The sequence below is a fragment of the Plecotus auritus genome (genome assembly GCF_963455305.1).
Source record: "Plecotus auritus genome assembly, chromosome: 1".
Taxonomy (NCBI): domain Eukaryota; kingdom Metazoa; phylum Chordata; class Mammalia; order Chiroptera; family Vespertilionidae; genus Plecotus; species Plecotus auritus.
The window spans coordinates 29,107,165-29,123,222 of record NC_137770.1 but is presented as its reverse complement, the minus strand read 5'-3'; the positions used below and the strand labels follow the sequence as shown (position 1 = coordinate 29,123,222).

The following is a 16,058-nucleotide window of genomic DNA, read 5'->3' as shown; positions in this document are numbered from 1 at the left end:
TTCTCTCTTTGTCTTTTGCTCTTGGCATTTTAATTATGATGTGTTTTGGTGTGGTCCTCTTTGTATTCCTTTTGTTTGGGGTTCTGTGCGTTTCCTGGACTTGTAAGTCTATTTCTTTCACCAGGTGGGGGAAGTTTTCAGTCATTATTTCTTCAAATAGGTTTTCAGTATCTTGCTCTCTCTCTTCTTCTGGCACCCCCATAATTCGGATGTTGGTATGCTTGAGGTTGTCCCAGAGGCTCCTTACACTATCTTCCAATTTTTGGATTTCTTTTTCTTTTTGCTTTTCTGGTTGGGTGTGTTTTGCTTCTTTGTATTTCAAATCTTTGACTTGATTCTTGCATTCCTCTAGTCTGCTGTTAGGTCTCTGTATAATATTTTTTATTTCAGTCAGTGTATGTTTCATTTCTAGTTGGTCCTTTTTCATATCCTCGAGGGTCTCGATAAATTTATTGGCCTTTTCTAGGAAATTCTTGAAAAACCTTATAACCGTGGTTTTGAACTCTATATCCAGTCGTTTGCTTTCCTCCATTTCTTTCATCTGTGACCTGTTTCTTTGTCTCCGCATTTTCGTTGCTTCCCTGAGTTGTTGGAGTAGCTTTGTGTGGTAGGTGTCCTATAGGGCACAGTGGCTCAGCCTCCCCAGTTTCCTGGGGTGGACACTCTTGGTGAACCTCTTTGTGGACTGTGTGCTCAGCCTTGTTGTAGTTAAGCCTTGATTGTTGTTGGTATCACTGGGAGGAATTGACCTCCAGGCCAATTGGCTGTGAGGATCAGCTGTGTCTACACTGGGAGAACTTCTGTGCTGGAGACACCCTTATGGGACAAGACTTGCAAAATTGCAAAAGCCTCTGTGCTCAGCTTGGATGGGGCGGAATTTCAGGGTGGAGCCGACAGCCTTGGCTTCCCGTCAGCCCTGCCCTATGAGACCCCTAGGTCTCAGTGTCCCTCGGTAATCACTGCAAGCACCTCTGAGAGAAAGCCGCCCTCGAGTTTCGCCCACTGCCAGACAGTCCAGTTTCTCCCCGAATGAGTCTGGGTTCCCAGTAACTCGCCCGGAACTGTAGTTCAGAGCAGTCGGGAGCTTCCGTCTCCCTCCTACTTTAGAAAGCCAGCCGTGCACTCAGCCTCCCATGCATTCAGCAGTCAGTCCTCTCTGCGCGCGCGCGCCCTGGACCTCTGCCTTCCCCAGCTCCCGAGTCTCAGTGTGCTTTCTCTTTTCCTGACAGTCCAGATTCCCCCCGAATAAATCTGGTTTCCCGAGTCTCGCCCGGGACTGGAGTTCAGTGCAGTCGGGAGATTCCATCTCCCTCCCGCTTTAGAAAGCCAGCCGTGCACTCAGCCGCCTGTGCACACAGCCGCCCGTCCTCTCCGCGTGCAAGTCTCCATACCTCAGCCTTTTACAGCTCCTCTGAGTCTCAATGTGCTTTCCTCTTTCCTTCTAGTTGTAGAATTTCCACTCAGCCAGCTTCCCTGTGGTTCTGGATGGTGTCCGTTTTGTCTTTTAATTGTAGTTTTGAAATTGTTGTGCAAGGCAGCAGTTTAGGTGTTTACCTATGCCGCCATCTTGGTTTCTCTTGCTGTTGTTTTAATAGTGGCTCTATAATATCAAAATTGATCAATTTTAAGCTTTCCAAAAGTGGGAGAATCAAATACCAAATTTTTTACATTCTATGCAAAATCTGTGGATTTTTAACATGGACTGTTTCCTTTCCTTTGTTTCATAACCAGTAAATATTCTTGCTTGTATTGGTTATTTGCCTGATATATGCTAACATGAAGAACACTCTCCCATCTTGAAAACTATTTTCTTAGTTTTGTTTATACCATCAGCTGTCCAGATGTTATTGATAGGCATCTGACTGAATAAGCCACCTATGTCAACTACTTCATTTCTTCAGGACCCATCCATACTTTTTCCTTATTGCAGTACTAAAATTATAGTCTTTGTGGTTGTAAATAATCTCAAATTGCCAAATTTATGTCCTTTTCTTAGGCTTCATTCTCTGTAAGTATTCACTTAACATCTATGAATACTCTCTTCTATTTTTACATTCCCTTCATTATTGTCTGTGACTTTATTTTATTTATTTTAATATATTTGTATTGATTTTAGAGAGGAATGGAGAGGGAGAGAGAACTAGAAACATCAGTGACGAGAATAGAGCCCACCGAGGAGAAAGCCCACAACTTGGGCATGTGCCCTGATTGGGAATTGAACCATGACCTCCTGGTTCATAGGTGGATGCTTAACCACTGAGCAACACCAGCCAGGCTATGCTGCCATCTTGACTGGAAGCCCCTCTTTGTTCTTTTGACTACTTCTTAATTTATGAGAATTCTCTAGGGTTTTATTTGGCTCTCTTCCCACTTTGCAATTCCTTGCAGTGAAATCATACTCTTTTATTACTTTATTTGTTGTGCCTATATATGAATTATGCCCATTTTTATATCTCAAAGTCTTCAACTTTCTCATAAGCTTTAGTCCTATATATTTAACAGGCATTTGGCACATTTAAAAATAGCACATCATCATCTTCTGATAAATATTTTCCTTTCCCAGTTGCTTTGCTTTTGACAGTAGTATACCAACTCAAAATCTTAGAGCCGCTACTCCTTCTAGGTTACTTTGATTAAATGTGGTGATCTTATGGTAACTGGCCTTTGTTCTTGCTTTCCATTTCAACAACCTTAATTCATTCCTTTATTGTCTTAAACCATTTAAATTAATTCCCTGGTTCCAACGTTTCCTGTCCCATTCATCCTGATTGCTGCTTTTAGGTTAATATGGTTAGACATGGGAAAGGTAAAATATGACAGATTTTTGAAATTAGGTAACTAGAAGAATAGTAATGTCATAAACAGATATAAGAAAGGCCTGAACAGAAGCATTAAAGGATATAGATTTTGGAATTGAAAGAATGCCTCAGCCCTGGCTGTTTTAGCTCAGTGGATAGAGCGTTGTTCTGTGGACTGGGAGGTCCCCAGGTTCGATTCCGGTCAAGAGCACATGCCCGGGTTGCAGGCTCGAGCCCCAGTGTGGGGCATGCAGGAGGCAGCCGATCAATGATTCTCTGTCATCTTTGATGTTTCTGTCTCTCCCTCTCCCTTCCTCTCTGAAATAAATAAAAATATATATTTTTTTAAAAAAGAAAGAATGCCTCATCTCATATTCTGCCAAGAGCCACATACCTAACTCAGTAGGCATGGTCCAATCTGGAAATGTAGGATGGTGAAAGAACATCTTAGTGAAATTGTTGGTTTTGCTATTGGAAAGGAAAGTCATGATTTGGGAAGTAATAATACCTATTGGACATTTTTATGGAACGTTGATAAAATCTCTTGCAAAGATATTGCCTAACTTATTTGATGATTTTTGTATGAAAATGCAGATAATGTATTTAATACAAATAACATTGAATTGTTTAGTAAATGTGGAATTTATGGGCAGAACTAGAATTCTTTTTATAAGAGAACCCATGTTCTGTGAATTTCCTGAAAGAAGTAATGCTACATAAGAGAACATTCTACCTAAGTATATGATTAACCATTATGCTGTACACCTGAAAGTAGTACAAAATGATATTGAAAGTAAACTGTAATGGAAAAATATTAAGATTTAAGAAAAAAAAAAAGAGTTCTGCCATAACATACTTATTTGTAGTAATGAGGCAAGCAGTAGGATGGACCTATCAACCATGTGCCATTTCCAAAACATTTAACTAGATTCAAATGGCTAATTAAATATAAATAAGTTTAAGAGTCTGGAAAGGTTAGAGATGTTTTTTAATACCATAGTGACACCACTGCCTGGAGATGATGTTTTATCTTCTGTTGATGTTTCAACACAATTAATGTAGGTAATTTCTTACCTGTGGAATATTTACTGAAATTATTTCAGGCATTTGAAAGTTGCTTGTAAAATTACCAGGACTTCAGTAGGATAATCTCTCTTTCTATTTTATTTTTAGAGTGTTCAGCCAGATTCTTCTTCCCCCAGACATGTAAGTCACTCTCATATGTCTATAACTCATAGTTCTTTAATATGCATCAAACTTTATTTGGGGTCATATGTGAGATTGAATGAAGATTTATGTTACTATATTCTAATTTAAGTGTTGACACACTCCTAGAAATGAAGGTGATTTATTAGCATGAAATAAAATGCCATTGTAATTGTGGACTCTAAATCTTGATTGAAAAATAGCATAATAATTCATTTTTTACAGCCTGTCAACTAGGTAAACATGGTTCATATAAATTCATGATTATTTGATAATCTGCATTTAATAACTTTTGAACAATAAATCATGAGTAAATATTGAAAAATAGAATTTTGAAGTAGGAAAAACTTCACATTATTTTGCTTCAGTAATCATTAGCAGCAAGAATAAAGAAGAAATACGTTGATCTGGTGTTTAGACCCATAGACACAAAGGAGATTAAAAATATTGTTATTCACTTTGTGACTTAAGACAAAAGTATTAGCTCCCTTGCACTATTTTAAAACATGATTCAGCTTTAGATTTCACCCTGAAATACTTATTTAATAGAAAGACTGAAGGGCATTCTCTTTAAAGTAGTTCAGAATTAGACTCCAAGAACAGTTGATGATGATGCCTTTTTTCTTGAATATAGTTGCTTTTACCCATACACCGAGACACTTACTGAGACTAGATTAGCAAAACAAAACAGAGAGGCACGTGACATTCTTTCAACTACTTATTGTTTCATAAGAATGCTTTTGAAGTGTAATGAAGTGTATAGAAGTATTGAAGTTTTTATTTTTACATGATTTCAGACTTAGGGAAAATTTGCAACAATTGTACAAAGAATTCCTGATGCTATTCACCCCGGTCCCTGTGTAAACATTTCACCGTATTTGGTTATTTCCTTTCTTATTTTCCTTTCTCTCTCCTTATACACACACACACACACACACACACACACACACACACACACACACACAATTTCTAAACTGTTTGAAAGTGAATCGTAGACACGATGCCCGTATACCTCTTAATACCTCAGTCTGTAATTCCTAGAAACAAAGGCATTTCTTTACATTAATTAAATATACTTATCAAAATTGGGACATTAATATTGATACAATACTATTTTCTAAGCCACAGTTCTTACTCAGGTGCTTCCTATTTTTCAATGGCAATAAAAAATCACCAATTATGCATTTGGTTTTTTTAGCCTGCTCTAATCTGGAGCAATTCCTTTGTCTTTCCTGATATTGACATTGGTGATGGGTACAGGCCCGTTATTTTGTAGACCATCCCTCAGTTTGAGTTCGTCTGACGTTTTCTTGATATAGGCTGTGCTTTTGGTAGGAACACTCAGCAGTCATGTTCTCAGTGTATCACGTCAGGAAGCACATGATGTCGATTTATCCTTTTCTTGGTGGTGTTAATTTTCATCTTTTGGCTAAGGATAGTTAGTGCCTGCAGGGTTTTTTAACCTCTGCAATACTAACATTTTGGCCTGGATAATCTTTATTGTAGATAAGGGTGCTGTCCTGTGTATTATAGGATACTTAGCTTTATCTCTGATCTCTACCCACTAGATGTCAATAGTATCCTCACCCTAATTGTGACAACCAACATTGCCAATATTCCCTGGGGGTCCAAATCCCCTCCCACTCCCTTGAGAACCACTACTCTAATGTTATTATTTTTCTGTTGTAGTTAATAAATATCCTTAGGGAGATACTTTGAGATTATATATGTCCAGTTACCCCTCAGACTTGTTTTTAATATCTTTTGATGTTTCTTGGCTGAACCATCACAGTAAGTAAGGAATAACTTTCCCTTCTGTCTTTATTTTTTGTATTGGTGCATATTCATAGATTCTTATTCAGTCGACTATATGATGTCATTGTCATTATTTATTTTGATGTTCAAATTATTTCTGATTTGGTTATTTGGGAGTCCATCAAGCTGCCTTCTGTGTATTTCTTTTATTTTAAATAAATCTTTATTGTTCAGATTATTACAGGTGTTCCTCTTTTTTCCCCCCATAGCTCCCCTCCACCCGATTCCTTCCCCCCCCCGCCCCGTGCCTTTACCCCCCTGCCACTGTCCTCATCCATAGGTGTAAGATTTTTGTCCAATCTCTTCCCGCACCCCTCCGCACCCCTCCACCCCCCGCCGAGAATTGTCAGTCCACTCCCTTTCTATGCCCCTGATTCTATTATATTCACCAGTTTATTCTGTTCATCAGATTTTTTATTCACTTGACTTTTAGATTCACTTGTTGATAGATATGTATTTGTTGTCACTTTGTTGTTCATGTTTTTTATCTTTACCCTTTTCTTCTTCTTCCTCTTCTTAAAGAATACCTGTCAGCATTTCATATAATACTGGTTTGGTGGTGATGAACTCCTTTAGCTTTTTCTTGTCTGTGAAGCTCTTTATCTGACCTTCAATTCTAAATGATAGCTTTGCTGGGTAGAGTAATCTTGGTTGTAGGTTCTTGCTGTTCATCACTTTGAATATTTCTTGCCACTCCCTTCTGGCCTGCATAGTTTCTGTTGAGAAATCAGCTGACAGTCGTATGGGTACTACCTTGTAGGTAACTAACGGCTTTTCTCTTGCTGCTTTCAAGATTCTCTCTTTGTATTTTGCCCTTGGCATTTTAATTATGATGTGTCTTGGTGTGGTCCTCTTTGGATTCCTCTTGTTTGGGGTTTTCTGTGCTTCCTGGACTTGTAAGTCTATTTCTTTCACCAGGTAGGGAAAGTTTTCTATCATTATTTCTTCTAGTAGGTTTTCAATATCTTGCTCTCCCTTTTCTTCTGGCACCCCCATAATTCGGATGTTGGTATGCTTGAAGTTGTCCCAGAGGCTCCTTATACTATCTTAATATTTTTGGATTCTTTTTTCTTTTTGTTTTTCTGGTTGGATGTTTTTTGCTTCCTCGTATTTCAAATCTTTGGTTTGATTCTTGGGGTCCTCTAGTCTACTGTTGAATTTCTGTATATTATTCTTTATTTCAGACAGTGTATGCTTAATTTCTGACTGGTCCTTTTCCAGTTTTTAGGCATTTTCATTAAGATCCTTATAGGTCTCACTAAGTTTCTCGGAGGTTTCTAGAAGATTCTTGAGTAACCTTATAACTGTGGTTTTGAACTCTATACCCAGTAGTTTGCTTTCCTCCATTTCTTTCATTTGTGACCTGTTTCTTTGTCTCTGCATTTTTGGCTGCTTCCCTGAGTTGATGGAGTGGCTTTGTGTGGTAGGTGACCTATAGGGCCCAGTGGCTCAGCCTCCCCAATCACTCTTGGTGCACCCCTTTGTGGGCTGGGTGCACAGTCTTGTTGTAGTTAAGCCTTGATTGCTGTTGGTACACTGGGAGGAATTGACCTCCAGGCCAATTGGCTGTGAAGATCCGCTGTGTCTATAATGGAAGAACTGCTGTGCTGGAGACACCCTTATAGGGCAGGACTTGCTTCAGTGGGGCTTTGGTGCTCACTGAGTCTGCCTTTTGAGTGTGTCACTTATGGATGTGAGGAGTTGAAATCTATAGCGAGATCTGCAGATTTCTTCTCTTTATTTGGGGTTTGGAAGTTTTGGAGCTGTCTTACCCAGCTGCAGTTTGTTAGGTTAAGCTGTGAAAGGGCAGGCCATTCATATGCAAAACCGCTGTGCACAGTTTGGGTGGGGTTGTAAATTGGGTGGGGCGGGGCCTCAGGGAATCACCAGGGTGTAGCAAACAGTGATGGCTGCCAGTCAACCATCTCTGGTCTCCGCATCCCGTGCCCCAGCGCAGTAAACTGATTTTTGCGAGCACCTCTGCAAGAAAGCCACCCTAACTTTCCGACCTGATGCCACAGTCCAGCTTCTCCCTGTAGGAGTCTGGGTCCCCAGAGTCTTGCCAGAAACTGGAGTTCAGAGCAGTAGGGAGCTTGTACCTACTTCCCAATTGAAAAAAACAGCGCACCCAGTTGCCAGCCTGATTCGCGCGCCTCCGTCCCTCTGCTCTTCTGTGCCTCTGCACATCCTACCTGGTCTCAATGCGCTTTTTCCTTCTAGTTGTAGAACTTATACTCAGCCAGCTTTCCCGTGGTTCTGGGTGATAGACGTTTTGTCTTTTAGTGGTAGTTTTGGTGTGGTTGTGAGAGGCAGCACGTACAGGTGTATACCTATGCCGCCATCTTGGTTTCCCCCCTTCTGTGTACTTTTGACATATCCTTATCAATCTTTAAGTGCTTCCTTCCTTTTTTTTTTCTTCTTTTTTTGCATAATAATATGTTCCAAGTTCACCTTATACTTTCTCTACCCTAGTCTGATACCAGCCTTTTCTCCATGGAGCACTGGTTCATTTTACTGAGTAATGGTATTTATAAACTGAGATCTGGATGGTAGTAATCTATATTACTAGAATGTCGTTGCTTCTAGGCCCTCTCATTGGCTAAAACTGGGAAATAATATGTATGTATGTATGTATGTACATATGTACATACATACATATACACCAGAACTGTAGGAGTATTATGTCCCTTGAACAACACCAGTTTGAACTGCATGGGTCCACTTATACATAGATTGTTTTCAATAAATACTATAAATGTATTTTTTATTCCTAATGAATTTTTAAATAATATTTTCTTTTCTCTAACTTATTTTATAAGAATACAGTATATAATACATATATATAATATATGTCAATAAACTATTTATGTTATTGATAAGGCTTCCAGTCAGTAGTAGGTAGGCTATTAGTAGTTAAGTTTTTGAGGAGTAAAAAGTTATATGCAGATTTTCAACTCTTGGGGCAGTGTCGGTATCCCTAACAATTCACAGGTCAACTTTATACACACAAACACACACACACCTATTCTTATATCTGTTTATATACATATCAAAAATGATGAGCTTATACTGATACCTGTAATTGAATCCAGTGTCACAGGGTTTATTTAGTTCTTCCTTCTTTCTATATTTGTAATTCCCTTCTGGGACAGTTTCTATATGGAAATTTCTACCTTTAGAATAGAAGCCATCAAGAATCTCAATAGCTAGTTGTGACTCTTAAAGTTATCTAAACTAACTTGTTTTTTAATACCATTTTCAGGGTCATAATCGTATCATTGCCTACAGTAGACCAGTTTATTTCTGTTTATGTTGTGGTCTTATTTGGCTCTTGGATTATGGAAGCAGAAACCTTACTACAACCAAGTTCAAATTATATGGAATAACTTTTACCAATCCACTGGTGCTTCTTTCAGCCAGGGATTTAGTTATAGGTGAGTCATTTTCCAAGTATCTCAGATCTTAACATTAATTTATTTGTATACAGACAGTTTACTGATAAATCAATTGCATAGATGAAAGTAGTTGTTTGTTTTTAATATATATTTTTATTTATTTCAGAGAGGGGGAGAGAGATAGAAACATCAATGATGAGAGAGAATCATTGATCGGCTGCTTCCTGCACGCCCTTCCACTGGGGATTGAGCCCACACATGTGCCCTGACCTGGAATTGAACTGTGACCTCCTGGTTCATAGGTTGTCACTTAACCACTGAGCCACTCAAGCAGGGCTAAAAGTCGTTTTAATAGGCTTGTTTTGTTGTATATTGTAATCCTCTCAGTGAGGAACGGAACTGTAGGAGTATTATGGATGAAGAAAAGTTAATGTTGAACAAATATAGTAATTCTTCTGTTCTTAGAGGAGATGATGAAAGGCTTCCTTTGGCTTCTGTACCTTAGGTTCCTATTGTGTGAAAATGGTTGAAACAATTTTAAAAGCTGTTATAATTGGAAAGATTATTTTGAATACCCAAGCAGTTATGTAGAAAGAAAGAAGTAAAGTGATATCTTTTAAAAATTGCTTGTAGTTTATGTTAATTTTGGATTTCTTTTTATCATTTTTTGATCTTAAATGAATAAAACGATAGATGAGGTATACTATTTTTAACATGCTTTTCTTTCCTTCTATAGTGTTTACACTCTGTTTCCCAATAGTATTTTTCGTTGGTCTCCTGCCTCAGGTGAATACATTTGTAATGTACCTTTGTGAACAATTGGATATTCATATCTTTGGTGGTAATGGTGAGTACTTACTCAAAAAAATTACAGTTTACAGTATTCCTTTTACAGATCATTAGGTAATAAACTGAAAATAAAATTGCTTTTAAAATTTTCATTTTAGAATTGAAATTAGAAAGAAAAATTTATTTAATAATTGAAGACTGAATTAATTTATAAATAGGAAAGAGTAATCAAGTCTGATACTTTAGTGAAAGATACAGGAATAATGGAATTGATTTGTAAGAAGTGATTAAGTTATAATGCGTTTACATGGAAACTGTGTATACTTATGAAATATTTATAAAAGGTCATCTATCCCAAATTAAGCTCTGATACATGGCATTGTATTTGGATTTTGAATTGGTGTATGCATTTGGTGTGTCTATGTATTTGGTTTTAGTGAGTTGTTTTATCTTTAAAATTGGGAACACCTAAACCAGGATACTTTTAGTAAAAGAATTTTACTAAATAAGCTTTTTAGAAGTACCTCTGTTTTTAGAGTAGAATGTGTGAACATGAACTGTCATACTTAGAAATGTATTTTCCTATTATATGTGTACTTCATTTTCAGAATAAGTAAGACCAGTAATACATTGGAGTAGAGATGGTTTGCCTAATTTGAAAATAACCCTGTGGGCAACCATTGTGTTTAAAATATACTCTTATTTGATTTGAACCATTTAAAGTTTTTTTCACAAATATGTTTGCAATAGAGAAATAATACAGAAGGAAAATAAGTTACTGTAACTTTATAGTCCATTTCTCTTCATACTTCACATTTCAGTCCTCATTTATCTTCCAAATATATGCATTGAAATCATCACTGCTGACATTATGACTTAAATTTTAAATAGAAACTAAGCCTTTTATGTTGTTATGAATCTAGAGCATTTTTAATGTTTTGAAAAATTTTTGAAAGAGATGTGAATTAAGACAGCGCTGGTCTTCAGCATAGCTTAATGGGTAGAAGACAATTTTAGTATTAGGGACTGTTATAGGTGCTGTATTAATCTAAATACGGTGGCGAGGGTTTAGTGTAGATCATTTATAACAGTGGGCTTTGTCATAATGTGATTTAAAGACTTGTGCAAGGTGCTATTTTTTAATATCTCCTAATGAAATTTTTTCCTGTAACCATATAAAATTACTATTCAAGAAAATCTGTTATCCATATGTTAAAAATAAAGGCTACCTGTCTTAGCCATCACCTTTTTCTTAAAACTTATAATCCCATTGGATCTATTTTTTGTTGTTATTATTAGTAGTCAGATCTGTTCTTTTTTTGTGAGAATTAACAAACACATGGGAATACAGTTTTCTTCTCTGGGTAGCACAGGTTCTATTTACATGGACTAGTATCTTTCAGGGAATACTTAATATATCTCCAGTTCCTTTTCAGGCCTCGGCAAGCTTCATTTCCACAGGCTTTTGTAAATACAATAAGATACATTCTTTTTTAAAAAATATATATTTTATTGATTTTTTACAGAGAGGAAGGGAGAGGGACAGAGTTAGAAACAACCATGAGAGAGAAACATTGACCAGCTGCCTCCTGCACACCTCCTACTGGGGATGTGCCCGCAACCAAGGTACATACCCTTGACCGGAATCGAACCTGGGACCCTGCAGTCCGCAGGCCGACGCTCTCTCCACTGAGCCAAACTGGTTAGGGCTAAGATACATTCTTGAAGCATAATATAGGCACACATGTCTTTGCTATGTGTAAGTGTTCATTACTTCCTAGGTGAATGTATTTTATATCAAAAATTGTGGATAGTAAATATTTGTTATCTCAAAATCCTCTGAAAGGATGAAGTAACTGAATTTTTAAAAATAAAAATAAATAGATTTAATTTTAATCAATATAGCATTTTAAATACTTTTCAGGGTCCTTTTCAGATTTGTTTTTCCCCCCATAAATGTTTAGAAAACATTAATCTCCTTCTCCCCGCTCCCCCACCCCCTTTTCCACCTAGCCACTACCAGCCTGCTCGCAGCACTCTACAGCTTCATCTGTAGCATTGTGGCGGTGGCCCTCCTGTATGGGTTGTGTTATGGCGCTTTAAAGGTAAGTAATAGGTTGTAGTGTGTTTTGTCTTCAAGGTTATTTTTCTATAATAAGAATGTTTTCAATGGATTAATGATTTTTCCCCAGTGCACTTTAGCATGAATTTCCATGATCATTTTGAACATTATTCTCATTTACTTTGAAAGCAATTTCATAATTAATCCTTATTAAAAGAAAATTCTTTTCTATGCAATAATTAGAGGTTATTATTAGAAACAGATTATTCAAACTTAGGCTAGTCTGAGATAGAGGTGGACATGGTAATAACAGAATATGAAGTTAATTTTAGATTTCTAGTTTAGGATATATGCAACTACCATTCATATCAAGACTTCGTAAAACTTATGAGAACAAGTTCAAAGCTGCAATTTAAGATACATTCTAGCAAATTAATGCACTGAAATTTAATGTTATTATTGGTTTAGAAGGATCTGGATGAGCCTTATTAGCTCTATTTTTAAAAGATTGTCACCAGCCGAAACCGGTTTGGCTCAGTGGATAGAGCGTCGGCCTGCGGACTAAAGGGTCCCGGGTTCGATTCCGGTCAAGGGCACGTACATTGGTTGCGGGCACATCCCCAGTAGGAGGTGTGCAGGAGGCAGCTGATCGATGTTTCTCTCTCATCGATGTTTCTAGCTCTCTATCCCTCTCCCTTCCTCTCTGTAAAATATCAATAAAATATATTTAAAAAAAAAGAAAAAAAGATTGTCACCAAATTGTAAATTAAAAAATTTAAATTTCTAATAAATAACCCTTAAGCCATGGTATTATTATTTTTTTTATGATTAGTGCAAGACACTCAGAGAATAATAGAAGATTATTGGGGGGTTGAAAGAACTGAAAAGTGACTCACAGCATTTTTCCTTGCTTCTTTTCTTCAGTAGCCTTTATGGCAGGGGTGGAGAACATCTGGCCCACGGGCTGTATAAGGGCCTGTAAAATCATTAGGTCTGGCCCTGCCCAGGCATTAGGGGTGAGTTAATTAAATGTTTGGCCAAATATAGCAGGTTTGTTTTTAAGTTGATAATTTTGTATGGCCCGCAAACGATGTTATAAATATCCATATGGTGGCCCTTGGCAGAAAAAAGGTTCCCCACCCCTGATTTATGGAATGCTTAATGTGTGCCCAGTGCTATGCCAAACACCATTTCCTGCTTATGAGTGGCTTATACGTTGCCGTGATTAACAAGTCAACAAACTCTTTCATTAGAAGGTGATGAAGGCTATGAAAACAGAGTCTTATGGGCATAGTGATTATTGCCTTATCCAGCCTAAAGGGATTAAAGATACTTTTCCAAGGGTGCTTTTTTTTATATATATATATATATATTATTGATTTTTTACAGAGTGGAAGGGAGAGGGATAGAGAGTCAGAAACATGGATGAGAGAGAAACATCGATCAGCTGCCTCCTGCACACCCCCTACTGGGGATGTGCCCTTGACCGGAATCGAACCTGGGACCTTTCAGTCCGCAGGCTGACGCTCTATCCATTGAGCCAAACCAGTTAGGGCGCCAAGGGTGCTTTTTAACCACAATTTGAAGGACAAATAGGAATTAGTTAATTGAAACAAAGGATGAAGAGCCATGGAGTTGTAAAGAAAGTGTGTTGTGTATAGGAAACAGTAATTTGGACTTGCTGGAGGTTTGGGTACATGAGGAAAGATGGCCTTCAGTCAGGCTGGAAAGGTAAGGGAATGGTTAGCTTGTGAAATATCTCTTACCCTAAACGTGTTGGGGTGGAGATGGAAGACCGTCAGCATTTTTGAGGTATGGCAAAGAAATGATCAACATTGTTACTTTAGGAAGATTACTTAGTCCACAGGGTGAAGGAGATGGAAATAGAAGCAGGAAGGATCAGAAATAGGGGGACCCTTGTGTTGCAATCTTGAAATTATGAGGGCCTTAACTGACAGTGATTGGGGTCTCTGGATAAAGAGAGAAGAGCCAGAATAGGCTCCCAATGACTTTTGTGTAGGGTCTGGCTTACACAGCCAGTTAGGTAGTGATACTAATGCACAAAATTTGAAATCTTGGCATTTAGTGAGGAGGTGGTGCTTTAAATTTGACACGTTTATTTGTTGACATTTAGGGGGTATCTAGAGATACATAGTAAAAAGTTATATGTAGAGAGGTTTGAGGTAGTGATTAATAGATTTGGAATTCATCAGCACAATTAAGGGTAAGAAAAAGACTACTAACATGGACTGACAAGAGAAAATGGGTGAGGATAGAACCCTGGGAAATGCCAATTTTGAGCATTGGAGTTTTATTGAACTTGCCAGTAAATATAATATTGGTCATTTGGCTGAAGAAGCTAGATTAATATAAACTTAGGTTTGAATGGATATTAAGCAAATGTATTCTACTCTTTCTAGAATATAGTTGGGAAACTTGTGCATATGCTTACGGGTTGTTTTCTGGTTTTTGATTTTTAAAAAGATCTGAAACTTAATTGCATTTAAAAGGGAAGGGGGAATAGTCAAGTAGAGAGGGAGATATTTGATAGAGCTAAACTCAGGAAGGAACTGGTGGTGACAGTTGATCTGAATCCACGCTTCTCCCATCTGCACCTGTAAAGCTTCCTAGTAGAGGTTTTAGATCTGTTTTGAGTCATGTTTTGTTAAGTCATTATTTGGAAGTTGCAGTTAAAAAGTGTTAAGTTTTCTTTTATGCCTAGTTTACAAAGGCCTGTTTAATTATTTAGCAGAAGAGCAGCAATTGTAAAATTGCCAGCTAAGAACACTGTGTCCTCAGATAGGTAGGATGATAAGTTTTTGCTTTCTTTCTTATACATGGCTTTTGCATTAGACCATTTTAGTTTTATACGTCACCCATTATAATAAAACTAATCTGCAGATTTAGTTATATACATGAGTAAAGATTATGTGCAAGAATTTTATTAGAGCAGTGTTTGTAACAGCAAAAAGTTGGAAATAACTAATATTTGTTATTTGTGAATGGTTAATTATAGTATAGCCATACAATGGAATTCTATCCAATCACACAAAAGAATAAAACAGATTTTTGTATGCTAACATGGAATGATTTCCAAGAAATACAATTTGTTTGTTTTCAAACTTTATTGAAGTATAATTGATAAGTAAAATTGTAAGGTATTTCAAGTGTACAACATGATGATTTTATATATGTATATATTGTGAAAAGATTTCCCTCATCCATTTAACCCAGCCATCACCTCACATATTTACCTTTTTGTGTGTGTGAGAACATTTAAGTTCTACTCGCTTAGCAAATTTCTGTTATGTAATACAGTGTTATCAATTATAGTCACCATATTACATATTAGATCCTCCAACCTTATTCAATTAACTGAAAGTTTGTACCCTTTTACTAACCTCTCCCTATTTCCCCCATCTCCCAGTCCCTGGAAACCACTTTTCTATTCTGTTTCTATAAGTTCAACTTTTTAAAAAATATTCCACATATAAGAGACACCATGCAGTACTATTTGTCTTTCTTTCTCTGGCTTAATGCCCTCCAGTTTCATCCATGTTGTTGCAAATGACAGTTGATCCAAATCCACGCTTCTCCCAAGAGCACCTCTAAAGTCTCCTAGTACAGCGGTTTTAAATCTGTTTTGAGTCATGCTTTGTTAAGTCAGTCATTATTTGGAAGTTGCAGTTAAAAAGGCATTTTAAGGTGGAATAATATTCCATTGTGTGTGTGTGTTTCATTTTCTTTCTTTTTTCTGTGTTGTTTTTTTTTAAAGATAGGCAATATGCCAAAAAAGGATGTTTCCTTTGTGCTTTTTTGAAAAAAATGATTTTCTACTCTATGCCAGGTACCATGCTAGTGGAATCCAGAGATTACAGTGAACAGTACAGATGTATCACTTCCACATGTTTGGTTGGCCTTTAAAAGCTAGCCTTTGTGTTATTTATTTCTGAGCATATGCACTTTATTTGTTCAGGCAACACTGAATGCCTG

General features: G+C 37.2%; 1 protein-coding gene across 4 annotated transcripts in view; it reads left to right on the top strand.

Moving 5' to 3' along the window:
* PCNX1 (pecanex 1) overlaps nucleotides 1-16,058 on the top strand; it is a 171,323-nt gene that overhangs the window by 101,621 nt on the left and 53,644 nt on the right. For all 4 annotated transcript variants that reach the window (XM_080665041.1, XM_080665040.1, XM_080665039.1 and 1 more), the window contains 4 exons: nucleotides 3,972-4,004; nucleotides 9,082-9,253; nucleotides 9,951-10,061; nucleotides 12,017-12,108. In XM_080665041.1, the coding sequence (XP_080521167.1) occupies nucleotides 3,972-4,004; nucleotides 9,082-9,253; nucleotides 9,951-10,061; nucleotides 12,017-12,108 (408 nt within the window). The remainder of the gene's footprint in view (nucleotides 1-3,971; nucleotides 4,005-9,081; nucleotides 9,254-9,950; nucleotides 10,062-12,016; nucleotides 12,109-16,058) is intronic.